A 16,504-nucleotide genomic window follows, 5' to 3' on the forward strand; every position below is an offset into this window, starting at 1 on the left:
AAGTGTTCTCTGACACAGTCAGAAGTCTCCAGCATTCAACATGGTAACGCTGTGAGCCAAAATGCCCAGGACTCAATGCTGTCACAGCTATGAGGACACAACACTATTACAGTCCTACACTGTGTGAAAACAGCCAAACACCTGTCTGGCAAAGATAAGCATTGTTAATATTAAGTCTCAATATATAATAAGATTCAGCTTTCAGTTACACAGTGTGTGGTGTTAAAACTTGATGGCTACTGTTAGATCACGTGGTGACTATGGGACTGGAATCTGTATGGCAGCTCTCACTGGTCCAAACAGGGCAACAGCTCTGAAGTCCATCACTGCAAGAAAGGACACAACCTTCATCTACCAGGGAACAGTGGTAACCACTGCACCGCCACGTATAAAACATGTAAAAATATAGCTTTGCATCGTACTAACTAGCTCATTTGAAAGAAAATACAGCTTACACTTGGATTTTGTCCAAGTGCTGTAAAAAACGTCACAAAAAAGTTAGCTGGGAGCCAAATCAGGCATTTTCCATCACATAATGTAAAGGAAAGGCAGCAGACTGCGAGATTGATGGCACTTAATTAAGGCAACTACATCAGTGTAATCATCTCCCCTATCAGTTAAAAGCAAGTCTTGATTTTGGTCCACAGCCAGATGTACAGGTGACTGTCTCCCTGCATTCATTTTAGCATTGTTTCTTTCACTGACTGTTATCCTCTCTCTGTTTCCTCAAACCAGGTTCTGTCCATCGCAATTGAAAACTACACGTCTTTCACCCTTGAATGGCCTCATTGTGTACATACTGAGTAATCTACAGTGTGACACATTAAAAGGATTGAACACTTTACGCTCAGACTGTACTCCGTGAAAAATATCGAACTATAAGCTGACAGATTCCTGCAGCATGTTTTGAGATAACGTACCATAAAATAATAATTATTATGCCTGGGAGCTATTTCTAATGACTGTAATGCTCACGGGCACTTAGGTGATGAGAGCAGCCTGTATAAGCACATGATATGGACCTGCTTGTCTTGATTTTACTGAGTGGTAACTCGATCTGCTGCCAGTGAAAATCCAAACGCTGCTCTGGTATGGATAGGGTAATAGCCTCGGGTGCTTTATAAGTTTGTTTTAGGTAATAGAGACGCTTGTTTTGTAACAGCCTGTTCCGCCCTTCTCTCTCTCTCTCTCTCTCTCTCTCCTCAATTCCAACTACGTTGAAATTCCTTGGTTGTTGAAAGTTGGTGACTGGAGGAAGAAAAGAGGGATTTGAGGAGAAATGTGAAGCGCATGCGCCATGTGAAGGTTTTGCTCCGCGCATCAATGCAGCAATGTGCTAGTTTGAGAGAGGAGGCGACCGGGCAGCAGGTGAGAGAGAGAGAGAACGAGAGAGGGGAGAAGAGAAAAGAGGGAGGGATAGTTTTTTGCACTTCAACACAGACGGTGTGGGAGGACGACGCGCTTGGAGCTTCAGAAAAGCCGCTGTCGTTCACACGCTGTGCTCTTTTCCTCCCCCTGGCACCGTGCGCGCTCGCCAAGCCGCACTGTTTGGAGATAGTCCGCGCGGAAAGTTTTTGGAGCATAGAGTCTGGAGCCGATCAATTAATGTTTTTATTTATTTTTTTCGGTGAGGCGGATGAATGACTTAATTTTTTGAGAGTGGAGACTTTTAATTCGAGTTGGGGAATTGTCTTGAGTCGTTTTTGTTTTTTTGCGCAGAATGGAAGGTAAATTGACAAGTCGTTTGTGGCGAGGATCACCGTGTGGATCTTTCCGCAGGTAAAACGCGCCGTGGCGTGAGCGTGAGATCTGCTGGAATTAATTGTCTTAACATTTTTACACGTCTTTTTCTTCTTGTGGTGTAGTTTAGCTGGATTCTGGGACAGTTTTCCACTTGGACAGACAAGTTTCATGCTGCTTTTAATTAGAAGCGAATCAACAGTTAGGTTTCCGCCAGTGGCGCTTTGGGTTGCCGTAGGTGGTTGTATTTGTTAATAGGTACCGCAAAGTCACGCACTGAATCGTGAAAGGAAAGGACTATTTCCTCACACTGTCACTAGATACTTTATCCATCCCGCTGCTTACTACCAGACTTTAAGCTGTTAAGCGCACGGAGCGCTTGCACTGATTTTTTTTTTTCTCGGTGTGCGTCAAACACTAAACCTGAAGAACTCTCAGCTTTGACTCCCTGAGTTGCACTTTGTTCATCCCAACCAGGCATATCCCAAGAGATTCCGGGGAAAACGAAAAAAAGAAACTCCGGTACTTGCCTTGAGTGCAGCGGAAAAGGAAATCTTAAATCACCTGGCCTGCACTGTGATTATTGGTTTGATATCGTCTGCGGAGAGTGGATTACGGCTTCTAACGGGCTGTGCTCCCCGGTGAGTAGTCTATACGTCTCCTAGTTGACTCGGTTTTCCACCCCAGCCACAGTTTATCTTAAAGAGTGGAAAATTTGTGTTTCAGTGGGATGTTTTTGAACTTGTACAGGCTCTGGATGTGGACAAAAGTGCTTGACAGATGTGATGTGTGAAACATGCGCCCACCCCCCATTCCTATGGCCTGACAGCCGTTTGGCACTTCGCTATTGTGCAAACATTACATAAAAAGCACAGTATTTGTTAGAAATGCATATGATTTCTGCCTAAAAGCTTTTTAACGAACAGTGTTCTATTGTTAAGTGAACAGGCAGTGTTCTCTGCTGCTCTCAACTCCTTGTACCTGGCTCCCTCTCCTGGTTTTGTGTAAACATCGGGGCAGACAGGGAAAAAACGCTCATCATCTTGTCCTGTTAGATACACACAATATTTCAGTCATTAATGAGTGTTTATATGTTTAAAATAGATGCATTTCTTTTTTTTTTTTACCTGATACATTTTTCTTTCTCATTCTCCACCAGCCCGCGCATCCACACAAAAAAAGTCTAGCGTAACTCGTTTTATTCACAGTCAGCATCTGTCGACTTTAAGATGCAGGTCTGACTGTAAATATGTTGTTCTTTTGTTTTTTAAATAGACCGGTCCTTAAATTAAGCATAATACAACTTGACTTTGAGCACACACTGGCTTTCCTTCACACTTTTCACCGTTTATTGTTGCTGAAACTTTTAAAACACAATGAATGATGATATTTTAAATAGTTTTTCCAAGCGTTTTAACAACACGAGACCAGAACGGGGTGATATCTAGGCCCGGGTTTGAGGTATTCCCAGCTCTAGTCCTAAAAGGCAGACTTTTTTTCTGCCCCTCCTATGCGTGCTCTCTCGGTTTTAGTGCCATATGGCTCTTTGAAATACCCCCGAAATTAACTTTGACTGAAGTACTGCCTGCTGCTTTATCATTCTAGCTGAAATTTGTTCATTTAGCTAGATACCAATTTGACTGACAAAACTCTGCAGTATAGCCATCAGTCATCCGGTCACGTCCTATGAATACCTCGCTCGGGTCAGATCGTTTCCAAGGGTCACTGAACGCAGGATTTGCTTAGCTTATAAAAAAATCATATTCACATTAATAAAGTTAGTTTGTGCCGTCGATGAAAACAAAATGTACTCTTCTTTGTTCTGAGTGGATGAACTCAGATGTGAATTGTCAGATCAATGCGCGCACCTACCGTGTAGCTCCGTGACTCAATCTGCCAAATGAACCCTGTGAGTCACCACCGCTGTTCAGCTGCTCCTAGCAAACTGTTTTGCCAAAAATAATATTTAATTGATTATCAATGAATTACTAAAGTGTTTTAAAATATTTAAAAAATCCACTTCCTTTCAGGCACAACTGCTCCAATTAGTGGTTTAAAATCAGTGTAAAACCGCCGCCCTCTGTGGATTATTGCTTTTAATTTATGTGGAGGAACTGCGAAGAACATAACTTCACCAACTATTACGAGGCAGCACGCAAACCAAAAGCACGTGTTCGTGTGTGTGTTGTGCGCGAGTGTGCGCGCGCGCTGGGTGAGTGATGGTGAACTTGGCCTTGTTTTTAATGAGTCTTAGGCAGGCCCGGGTCTCCACGACTCAACCCTGGAAAATAATGCAGCGTGACAAATTAGACTTGCTCTCGATCCCAAGAACTCACACACGAACAAGATGGAAGGCTGGCACATCGCTTTAACTCGCAAATTTAGGAGTAATTATTTGACCTAATTTTCTGCCAAAATGGCAACAAAGCTGTGCTGTTGTGCGCAGATAATTCACATTTTCTTTCTTTTCTTTCTTTTAAAATTCTGTGCGGTTTTCTTTGCGCAAAAGCTGCGAAGTATCCGGTCATCATCCCCCCACCACCCGGCTGCTGTCAGATCCATTTTCAATTAATAAGTAGAAAAATGAATCTTAATATAGGCTAAATACATAAGGAGATGTCCATTAGGCCTCTGTCAGATTACACGTTTAATCGCCACTTTTCGTAGTTACGAGAAATAGACTTTACTTTTTAATTGTTCCATCTTTTTAAAAACAAAACCCGCGTTTTTCTTATAATTAATTTAATTACCCACGATTAAAAAAAACGAATTAAAATTATTTGCTTTAGAAACAGTTTTATTATAGTTTTTCAAATAAACAAAACATTCTCAGCAAAAGAAAATACAGGCGGGTCTCCCAGAAAAGTAAATAAAAGCGGAACTTGGAGCTACAGTTCTGTTTTATTTTTATTGGCTTAAAAAAACAACCCCGGTCCTTTTCGTTAAAATGCGCTAATATTTGTTAAAAATAAGTTTCAATTAAATTGTCTAACTAGCGCTTCTCAGTCTCTGTGCCTTAAAGTGAAATGTCTGGAATGTGTCTTGCGGGGTTTCATAGTCATCGTGTCTTCTCTGGCTGTGTGTCGGTCTTGTGTGATTCACACTCTGATATGTTGCCAAATGACTGCTCTGCTGTGCAAGCAGTGATGGCTACAGGGATTTCATCACACACACGCATGTAAATGAGATGTAAAATATACAGCAATCCAGCTGAAAGAACATTTTCTCTGCCCTTTTCTTTCCATAATATGCCCCAAAGTTGTGCATGAGAAACAAACATCTAGTCAAGCAGGCAGACTGACAAGTATCCTGTTCTCTGTTCTCCTTCAGATCACTGGCAGTATGAACCTGGGGCTAGGCTGTGTGCGTCGGCCGATTTGCTGGCCCTTTGGCAGCGTGTTGGACTCCAGACACTGTGTCTTTGCCCTCACACTCCTCACTCTCCTCATGCAGGTGGTGGTGGAGGCCAACTCATGGTGGTATGCAATAATTTTCTTTCCATATGCCAGCAATTCTGTGAGTCTTAATTTGTTCAGTGTGCGCCTTTGAAGTGTGTTTACTTGTCATTCTCTTTTCTGTCATACGCTAATTTGTAAATAAGACAGCGGTGCCTAAAAAGACTCGGCAAAAAGTTACATATAGGTGATACTGACTGTTTGTTTTTTAAGTGTTTATTTGTTGAGGCCTGTATATGTGTGATCTATATGTCATACTCTGTGTATACCATCAGCTTTGCAAGAAAACTTTCTCTCCCTTACTTTCTTTTGCCAAACCAAAATTATGAACATCGCAAAAAAACATAGAATGCTGTGGTTTCCGAGTCTGCGTCCAAATATTTGCAAATACGGTGTGTGTGTGTGTGTGTGTGTGTGTGTGTGTGTGTATCCTGCTTCCGTTTAAAGAGAAGTCTATATTTTCAACACACCTAGCACTTCTGATAATCACAACACTTGACATCCAGTAGCTCTGTGTTTATACACTTGGTGAATATTTATTGTACCCAATCAGAGCTCCTGTTCAAGAACTTTGGACATTTAACCCAAAACTTCTTAGAAAATATTTTTATTTTCCAGTGGAGCAAATCAGAGCAAACAGTGACATACTCTGCTGGTAGAGTTATAGAAAAATAACAATGTAAACAAATAATTGTAAAGATTTTATACAGATACAAACTAATTAAGCTAAGTAGGAAGCTACATTAAAGTTGAAACAGCTGAAATTAGTCCTGCAGCTGAGGACTCGCACATTACTACACAGCAGACCCTGGAAAGGATGTTCACACAGTGTGTGTCTGTCAGTTTCCTTTTCAAGAGGACGCACAGGTGTGAGTGCTTTGGAGTGTTGGAGTTGTGAGCGCGCTCATTGCATGTTTGTGAGACAGCATCAGACTGCACTAGTGTGCATGATTTATTTTTCTTCTTCCCCCTTTCTACTGTGTGCCCGTTTGTGTATATCGGTGTATGTTTCTGCGTATTCCCTCTGTGTTTCCTTGCCGCTGAGTTTCCTTAGTCTATCAGGTTACACTAGGGGCTAATTGTCTCTCTCTGGGGGCTCTGAGATGGGCCGCTCTAATTGTCCTGTGGCCTGGAACCAGATGCTCATACTGGTGTTTCCTCCTTCCTCGCTCTCTCGCTCTGTTTTTGTGTTTCTCTTCCACAAAATTGAACGGAACAATTATTTTAGCTGAAATGATCTGGTGCTATAAGAAGTTACACGACTGCTGAATTTTACTCTTGCTCGGGTGAGCTGACATGAGGAAATGCACTTGAGAAAACCTATGAGAATTAATCATATCTGTGCTTTTATATATTTTTTTGTAGTAAGCTACACATTTCTTTTAAAACACACCGGCCTACATACCGGTGTATTTGGCCGACCACATAACTTAAAGTTAAGATGGAAAAAAATGCACATTTTGAAACACACATGGAAATCCTTATATAATTCAGTTTGGAAAAAAATGTCCTGTTTTAAAATAAATGAATTTGTATACCTTCATTGGACAAGTAACATCAAAAATAGGTGCAAAAAGCACAAACTATACAACAACATTGTGGAATGATATCAGAAGTTGTGAGATTATGTTTTTTAAATTAATATAAAAATACGAAGGTGACTAAAAATGTCCAAGGGTCATTTAAAATATGTACATGTTATTGTTGTCGTCTTGTTTTTTCTTTAAGTCCTGCGGGTAGCATTTGATTGTGAGAGGAAGGCTGTTCCAGTTCACTGGAGCTCCCGCCACAAAAATCTCCCACTAACCTCGATCATGGAGCAGTTAAACGCAGTTGCCCAGAGGATTTCAGAGACCTAGCAGCACAGGGGCAGAGAACTTCTTAAATACACCCGGGAGCCACCGATGCGTGGCTTTATAGGCACATAAAGAACCTTAAACTCTTTCCAAATTCACAGTTTTAGCCAGCGTAGGCAATCTAGTAGCATCAACTCTTTCCTTATAACAGCTTTGTATCTTTTATTAATTAAAAAAAATAATATAAAGAACTGTAAAAAAAATTGTTCAACTCAAAAGTGATTACAGTGGTCGCAGCCGTCAGCCACTGGATGCGGGAGCGTGAGCTCCCGTTTGTCGGACAACAGTGGTGTGTTTTTAAAACGTAGCCCTTTATTTCCTTCATGCATCTGTGTTTTACTTGCGTTTTCTTTCTTTTCCTTTATCTCCTGACTGCTCTTCCTCTCGTCTAAGCTTCACTCGCTGTATATTCTTGGCTCTAAATGACTTTCACATCGGCTGTCCTCTGACATTAAGAGTGTACAGGGTTTTACTCCACCCAGGAACTAACTGCACCTCCATTTCACTGATTAATATAGTTCCATCATCAATGGAGAGAACCCAATCAAGTGAAGTCAGCTGCTGATTGCAGTGTTGGCCCAACAACGTGGATGCATTTGTTTTAATGACACATGACTGAAAACACTGCACTGTGTGTCCCCTTCACGCAGGTCTCTGGCCATGAACCCTTTACTAATCCCAGAGGCCTACATCATCGGCGCCCAGCCTCTGTGCAGCCAGCTGGTGGGCCTGTCGCAGGGCCAGAAGAAACTGTGCCAGCTCTACCAGGACCACATGCAGTACATCGGTGAAGGTGCCAAGACAGGCATCAGAGAGTGCCAGTACCAGTTCAGACATCGGCGCTGGAACTGCAGCACGGTGGACAACTCCTCCGTTTTTGGACGGGTCATGCAAATAGGTAAGAGACAAAGGCTGTATGACGTGCCGTATATTCTAAGAAACGCGTACACAAAGACACAGGAAACTAACAAAGATACGGCTTCATAACTGTGCTCACCAGCATGTTGATATGCACATTTCCTGTATGTACCAGATATAACAGGGTTACTTAGATTTTTATATTTTATGTCTTTTCTTCTTTCTGAGTCACTGACCCTTTTTTATGTTTGTGAAAAGTGTGTGAAATGCATGAGGCTGCTGATGCTCAGCAGCTGTGTGGAGGGAATAGTTGGTGGGTGAGGTTGCTCGATAAATCACATGTGGCTTTGGCCTGCTAAACCAGCCCCCTGATATGGAGCAGGAGGGAGTCGGAGAATCTGCTTTCCCCCCTGATGAATGGGAGACAGTCTAATACACAAAGACACACATACACACGCAGACACACAAACTCTGGACTGTAGCTGACTCTGTGTATTTACAAGTAAGGGGAGTGCTACGAGTATATGGAGCGATATATCACCACGTCAGAGATTACATTGTCTGTTTGTCTCTTATAGAAAGTTCAAGAGCTTTCCAGTCCCTAACATCAAGTCCTGTTCTTGGGTCCTATCATTAAACACACATTGTTCCAGTTTTATTGGATGTTGGAGCAGCTTAGGATGCTAAATCTAAACGGGTCAGATCTTCCAGTTTTGGCCATTTTTCAAATTTATTTTTAGTTTGTCTTTAGTGTTTAGTTCAGCCAAATGAAACCAGTTGCAGACACTGGATGTGTGTTGTCCCACTAAGGAAATGTAATGAAATAAATTAAATTTTAAATGTAATGTTACCTTTTCTCTGGATGATCTACAGGACACATGGTCAGGAGTTTCTGTGGTGACTGTTTATTCAGAGAAGCGTTCCTCTTACTGTGTTTGCAGATGACTTTTCTAACGGGGACATTTTAAGGATAAGAGCTGAAACGGTTTGAATGGACATGTGTATGTCGCACCGTTTCACTCGTGTTGCTCGACCATTTAACGCGCCGTACTTCTGTGTGTAGCTTTTGACTCTGTTCTCGGTGATTCTGCCTGCCGTGTCTCTGGTCCTTACTCCCTTTCCACAAACGATTCTTCACAAGCAGCCGTTCTCCCCCCATTCCTCTTCTCCCTCCCACTTCCTCCCCAACAGTGATCCCATCTCAGTCCACCTTGGGCCATGTAAACATGTCCTCCCCTCTATAGCTGTCCATATGAAAGCCTGTCTTACTGTCTGCTGGCTTAGGACACTGCTGGTGATTTAAAGCATAGCTCCAGGGGGTGCCGGCGTGGCTGGGTTCAGACCTTGCATGGCTTGGCTAGCTCGAGGGTGGGGGGACATTAGAAGGGCGGCAGCAGTGTGGGAGACGACAGTTTGTCTGTCTGCAGGCCCACCGTTAGGCCAGTACTCAGGCTGGATTAAAAGTTGTACTAACCTAATAAACCCCCCACCACGCTCTCTGATCACTAATGCTTCCAGCAGTATTTCCCACCTGGATCTTTCAGCCTCTCCAGGAGGTTTCTTTATTCATCTTTTCTTCCTTTTTGGAATATTAAGTGTGTCTTTTCTTATATTGCTTGTTTTGTTTCTTTTCCGTCTCTTTCTTGACTTATCGTTTCACTCGCCTTCGTTTCCCTCATCTCACTCTGTCCATATGTTATTGTCATTATAGCATAGTCTCTAAAGGTTTGACCGAGCATGTATATGAGCTGTGCATTTTTATTGTGTAGCAGTCCTCGTCTTCAGTGTCAACACACGGCTTCATCGTTTGCTAGTCTGTTTCTTCTTTAGTTCTCTTGTGGCTTCGTACAGCAACAAAAACTGCTTATGTGCAATTTTCTGCCTTTTTTTTTTCTTTAAATCTTCGCTCTATAGAGGAAATGTTGAGGGTAGAAACAGTTGGAATTAATGTACAGCGGCTCCAGAGTCACTCAGTCGTGACAGATAAACTAAAAGAACCGTTGTCACGTTCAATTTAGGTGAAATGGCAGAGACTTGTTAAGAAGGATCTCTGTCACTGGAGGGCGCCGTCTTCTCTCTGGCTGAAGCCCAATAACAGCAAACCAGATTCCACTGTTCAACATGTTGTTGATGACGACCCTGCAGCGCTTGGCTGAAGTGCTCTGTAATCTTAAGTGTATGGTGAATGCTGTCAAATGACATCACATCTCAAAGTGCCATACACACACACACACACACTTAAAGCAAACGATGGGGAGATCCACTGGCTACAGAAGACACGTGCATGCTTAACCTACAAAAATGAAAGCAGTGGATGGAGATCACTTTTCTTGTCTCATGGGTTGCAGTGTTTTTAAAATTGGGCAGCTTAAAACAAAATTTGGATCTCTACTCATGTCTTGTTTCAAATGTCATGTGGTATTTGTATCTGCAGGCAGTCGAGAAACGGCGTTCACGTATGCCATAAGTGCCGCCGGAGTGGTGAACGCCGTGAGCCGGGCCTGCAGAGAGGGTGAGCTTTCCAGCTGTGGGTGCAGTCGTGCTGCTCGCCCCAAAGATCTTCCCCGAGACTGGCTCTGGGGCGGCTGCGGAGACAACCTCAACTATGGCTACAGGTTCTCCAGGGAGTTTGTGGATGCCCGTGAGAGGGAGAAGAGCTTCCCCAAAGGCTCACACGAGAATGCACGGCTGTTGATGAATCTTCACAATAATGAGGCAGGACGGAGGGTAAGATGGCCGAGTCACATGCACGTGCACGCACAAATCTTTTATTATTTTTTTTAAAAAGAAGCAGAGAGACGTGTATATACTTCACGCTTCAAAATTAGACCAACCAGAGCTTGAAAGGCTTTTTTTTGTTTGTTTTTTAAGTGAGATAGTCCAGTCCAGGTCAATCAGACAGGTTTCCACTGATCATCTGTGTAACAGCTCCATCTGCTCCCCTGAGGCTTTGATCTATGAAAAGATGGAGTCACTGCAGACAGCTCTGGAGTTTCTTTTCCTTTTAAAACATCTTGAAACCACCTCAAAGGAATCGTAATGCCAGATTGGCAGGCTGTACTCTTTCAAGGAGGACAAACGAGTGGACATCACTGCACCCTGGAGCACCCTGCACTTTCTGTCCTTTTTAGCAAAGCGATGCCTCATGAGATCAAGAGCAGCACATTATTCAAATATTTATACAGGCAGGGTGAATTTACAGCACGAAGCATGTGGTCAAGTTTCTTTTCTTTTTTCCGTTTTCTGAAGAATAATAATTATGCAACCTGTTGTTTTTGTTTCTCTCTGATCTTCTTCTTCTCAAGATTGTGTCAGACCTTGCCCACGTGTCCTGCAAGTGCCACGGAGTATCAGGTTCCTGCAGCCTGAAGACCTGCTGGCTGCAGCTGGCCGACTTCCGCAAGGTGGGCGATGCACTGAAGGAGAAGTATGACAGTGCCGTAGCCATGAAACTCAACTCGAGAGGAAAGCTGGTGCAGATGCACAGTAGGTTCAACCCTCCCACGAACCATGACCTGGTGTACATCGAGCAAAGTCCAGACTACTGCTTGAAGAACCAAAGCACAGGCTCTTTGGGCACAGTGGGGCGGCTTTGCAACAAGACCTCAGAGGGCATGGATGGGTGTGAGCTGATGTGCTGCGGCAGAGGTTATGACCAGTACAAGGCCCAGATAGTGGAGCGGTGCCACTGCAAGTTCCACTGGTGCTGCTACGTCAAGTGCAAGCGCTGCACCAAAGTCGTAGACCAATTTGTCTGCAAGTGAGAAGAAGAGTGTTGCCTGTGTGTATTTGCTTGCAGATAATGGGCATAAATCTGTGTGTAGTCATGAGCACAGAGAGAATGGAAGAAAGAAACTATATAAATTATATTTATAGAGTTAAACAATTATGCCATTGCAAAAAGACTTAAAAAATCATGTCCTCAGAAACTGAGAGTATTGTGAAATATTTATTTTCAGATTGTAATGTTTTATTTTGGCCCGCTCATCAGCAGAAAACTTAAATCTTTCAAGTGCCTAAATCTGGCTGGAAATTTTATACCACGGTTCCTTTTAACTGTTTTTTGTTTTGTTTTGTTTTTTTTGTTTGTTTTTTTTTGGGGGGGGGGGGGTTTTTTTTTAAACCACAGAAAAAGCCATTTTTCTTGACTCCGTAGAGGAAATGGGTCACAGCGTTTTAAATTGGACTGTGCCTTTCATAGATGAGTAAGGTTTAATTTTTGGGGCATAATTGACAAAAGGTCCTATTTTGTTGTTTGGAGAGCGACTATAAAGAGGAGAACGTGTGCTGTAGTCTATGGATGTGTTTTTCAAGGGCCTGTTCCCAGACCAGCCTTCACATCGTTGCTGAAGTCTGCTTGTCCCCCTTCACACGTACAGTAAGGAACACTGTCGGTTTGTACGAGTCCTTGGAGTACAATGGGCACAAGAAGAGGCTATTTCGGGGATCGGGCCATTTTGACTAAGCTGTCCCTGATGCCTTACAGTTCCCCAGGTGCTGCAACAAGCCCTCCATCATTATGCACTTTGATACAGAGGCTTAAACATGTCTGTACGTGTCTGTTCAGCTGTTATCGTTATATCAATATTATAGCCTTCAATGTTTCCATATGACTTCAAATTATCCATTTAACATTATTCTACAATACTTAACACGGTTTAAATATATATGGGCAATGTTGTGGTTACAGTGGAGAAATATTCTGTGTATATAGTACGTCTATCCAACAAACCAATCAGTAAACTGTATTTATTTTCCTAAAACAGATCCTCGTTTTAGCTTTCAGCAGAAAAGCATCCTCTTCATAACAGACCAGTAATGAGGCAGGCATCCCAAAGTTCACTTTTTAAACTAATTCTCACTAATGCGGCTCCTCACTGTTTTTGCAAAAGGGAAATGCACCTTATCGTCGTGGAACCAAGTCATGCTCGTGCTTGGCTTTACTCTTACACACATTGGTATCACAGGTGTTCAGGTTACGATGCTGCCACAGGTTTCCAGTACCACTCACTTCTCACTGTCCCTGTGATGATTCTCGCTAGACAAACTATTTCTACCAATCCAACTATGTATATTTATAAGCTTGAGGTTTGTTAAACTTAATGTGCTATAGCAAATATTTTGTTATTTTTTACAAATTGGCTCAATGCTCTACTTTGTTTCAATAAATACCGAGTGTAAAACCAACGAGGACGTATTTTACTCAGTCTTTAATGTTGTCTGTGCCTCCTTGAGTTTTTTCTTCCTTCAAATAAAGATTCTCCTTCTTGCATATACAGGGTGGGCCATTTATATGGATACAGCATAATAACATGGGAATGGTTGGTGATGTTAAAGTCCTGTTTGTGGCACGGTGTATCCATATAAGTGGCCCACCCTGTACATTACTAAATGCACATGCCAAGAACGTATTGACACACCCACTGGACACTTAAAGTACATCTTTATATCTGGGTTGGACACCTTTTGCCTTCAGAACTACCTCATTTTTGCACCAGTTAACAAAGTGTTGGGAACCTTCCTCAGAGATTTTGATCAATATTGATAAGCTGGCATCACACAGTTACTGCATATTTGAGTCTCCCATTCCACACATCCCAGAGGCTCTGTTGCTTTGAGGTGTAACTGTGGCTTTTTAAGTACCACAAACTCATTGCCTTTTTGTTTTTAGAAATCAGTTTGCAATAGTTTGAGCTTTGTTATCCTGCTGGGAGCAACTTTCAGAAGATGGACACGATGCATTATATGTAAAGGGATGGAGATGGTCAGCAACAATACTCAGGTTGGCTGTGACATTTAAACTCTAGTTGGCACTAGTGGGCCCAAAGTACTAGGACACACCATTACACCATGACCAGCAGCTGATCCACTCATTCATGTAGTTTACATCAGATTCTCAACCTACCCTATGAATGATGCAGCATTTCAATCTTTTATTGTCCAATTCTGGTGAGCCCGTGTGAACCGTACTCACTTTCTTGTTCTCAGATGACCGGCGTGACGCCTGGTGTGGTCTTCTGCTACTGTAGTTCATCTGCTTCAAGGTCTTACTGCATGAGTCATCTGGCCATGCTCCTCTGGCATTTTCACCCAGAGAACTGCTGCTCCCTGGTCCTTTTCGGACCAGTCTCTGTAAGTTCTCTGTAGATGGTTCTGTGGGAAAATCCCAGCAGATCAGCAGTTTCTGAAATACTCACACCAGCCCATCCGGCCCAACAACCACGCCACATTCAAAGTCACTTCTTTCTGATGCCCACTTTGAACTTCAGCAGAGCTATCTGTGGCTGCATGCTTAAATGCATTAACTAGCTTCCATGTGATTAGCCGATTAGATATTTGCTTAACGAGCAGCTGAACAGGTGTATTTAACAAAGGAGCTGGTGAATGTAAATGGTAAATGGCCTGCATTTGTATAGCGCTTTTCTAGTCCATAGGACCCCAAAGTGCTTTACACTACATTCAGTCATCCACCCATTCACACACACATTCACACACTGGCGATGGCAGCTACATTGTAGCCACAGCCACCCTGGGGCGCACTGACAGAGGCGAGAATGTGCCGTTGGTGAAACGATGTCTTTTAAACCGTCCAGGTTCAAGTTGTTGTTGTGCTTTTCTTTTGAAACATTAACTTCCTGCTATTCGCTCTTCTCACCCACGGGCAGATTTCATGACAATCAAACCCACATTGGATGACAGCTGTTTCAGGCATGTGGTGCACAAAAGCATTTTGTTTGAGAGGTCTGGAAGATGGCCTGAAGATTAGGTGTCTCCCTGGAGGATGGTTGAGGTTGTATTATAAGTATTCCTCAACAATCCAGTGACACTGGATCAGTTAATGGAATGATTAATCACATTTTGTCAGGAGAATAAGACGAGGGGGATTTCAATGTGGGGAAATTGGGATGTCTGGAATAAGACTGGGTCTTGTCAGAGACTACTGGTGCTCAAAAGCAGACGTGGAAAACAGGAGAGAAGATTGGGTAATGAGAAATGGGGGATTACATGAGCATCGAACAAGAGGGGAGTAATAGGAAGAAGGTTGTGAGAAGAGAGGCTCAAGGGAGAGGAGGAGAGAAAAAGTGCTTCAAGTAAAGTAGAGCTGAAGGACTACCATTACTGTGTAAACGCTCCTGACATTGACTAATATTTACACTTGTAAAATGATACAGAGTTTAGGAGCACATCCCATATGTGACCTTGTCAGTTAGCCCGGTGTGTATGCCTGCACAGTTGCATGTGCACCCATCTGAGCAAACACTGCTAAATCATGAAAAGTGCTCACATTGAGTTCACGATGGGTGTCACACAGGTCAAAGGCAAGAGGGAAAGATAGAAGGTCAGCGTTTGAAGAGCGAGACTGTAAAATCTAAAAGAAAAAAAAAGGCTCCAAGGAAATCAAGCCAAGCAGGGAGGTTTTACATTTTTGAAACGTCTGTCAACAGATGGTTTACAAGGCTATGAAATCACCCTTCAACTCTGGGTTTCATATGTACATGAAGGCCAGGTCATCCTGGACGAGGTTTCTGCAGCATGAGTGGCTGACGTCATACCAGCAGGACTCTTCTAGCTGGAGTGTAAACAGAAATCCAGGTGTGCAGCTGCCTGCGCAGGTACAACTTAACAGATACGCTCAGACGAAGAGGAGCAGATCTTCCAAGTGTTCAAACATTTGATTCGTCTGATTTTGGCAGCCCTCTCTCAACCTGCCCCCTTTTCTGGTAGAATGACAGTTAATGCGGGTGACTACATAAATATTTACATATCAGTTCAATGCAGAACAACACAGTCCCCCCCCCCCCCCAGTTGTGGTCACAGGGTGATAAGGTGCGATTTGGGTTTTGCACACACAATTAAGCACTCATTGCAGGAGCTCTTTGTAGCTTCACATGGCATATTTAGATGATCCAAACCCTCACAATAGCGTGTCTTAAGTATATCTCACATTGCTCTCATATTTTCCTCCCTTTAATCTTGCAAAAAATAAACAAACATGTTTACAGATTTTTCCCTCAAAAGAAACATTGACGGTTTCATATTTTAGAAATGTTGAAATGCGCGCATAACTCAAGCATTTATCGTGCGTTTAATGCTCGGTTGCAGTTGCGTGCATGCGTGTGTGTTTTTGTATTCATGCAAAGGTGATAATTACGATGATGAATAGACCAGGCTGGATAAAAACTGAGGTTCTCCAGCTCATCCAGTGGTTTTACTCGTTTCTTCTTCCGCTGCATTAAAATTCCTCGGAGGTTCTTCACGACGATTACATGACAAGTTGTGTTTTCTTAAAACAAAGCAGCTGGTTGATATAAGACAAACTCCCCCGTGCTGAAGCCAGATCTGCTGACCGCATCTTTGTGCATTCATAGACTACTTTGTTGATTCTGTTCCTGCAGTGGAAAAGGCTGAACAAATGTTCTTCTATGACTGCAATATACCAGGCTACGCATATTGATGTAATATATTTACACCACATTTTACCATCTGTGAAACAAAACCTCAGTTTCAGCTCTGGTCTCACCCCCCCATAAACCCCCTTTTGTCAACTGCGGTCAAGTGAGCCCTCACTTACGAAGTCACAGTCAAGCTAGCCGC

The 16,504-nt window shown here is 42.8% G+C and overlaps 1 protein-coding gene across 3 annotated transcripts; it reads left to right on the plus strand.

The window, feature by feature from the left end:
- The first annotated feature begins 1,272 nt into the window (after positions 1 to 1,272).
- Positions 1,273 to 12,001, plus strand: wnt5a (wingless-type MMTV integration site family, member 5a). 3 transcript variants are annotated; one of them, XM_005732467.1, is made up of 6 exons: positions 1,273 to 1,779; positions 2,218 to 2,381; positions 5,071 to 5,219; positions 7,702 to 7,949; positions 10,344 to 10,636; positions 11,215 to 12,001. In XM_005732467.1, exons 3-6 carry the CDS (start codon positions 5,083 to 5,085, stop codon positions 11,671 to 11,673), a joined length of 1,137 nt encoding a protein of 378 aa, XP_005732524.1. In that variant the 5' UTR covers positions 1,273 to 1,779; positions 2,218 to 2,381; positions 5,071 to 5,082; the 3' UTR covers positions 11,674 to 12,001. The 3 variants fall into 3 exon arrangements, with proteins under 3 accessions (XP_005732524.1, XP_005732525.1, XP_005732526.1); XM_005732468.1 differs by having other exon boundaries at positions 1,273 to 1,368; XM_005732469.1 differs by lacking the exon at positions 2,218 to 2,381.
- The last annotated feature ends 4,503 nt before the right edge of the window (positions 12,002 to 16,504 follow it).

Source organism: Pundamilia nyererei, unplaced genomic scaffold (assembly GCF_000239375.1).
Source record: "Pundamilia nyererei isolate P.nyererei 1_Seehausen unplaced genomic scaffold, PunNye1.0 scaffold00047, whole genome shotgun sequence".
Taxonomy (NCBI): Eukaryota; Metazoa; Chordata; class Actinopteri; order Cichliformes; family Cichlidae; genus Pundamilia; species Pundamilia nyererei.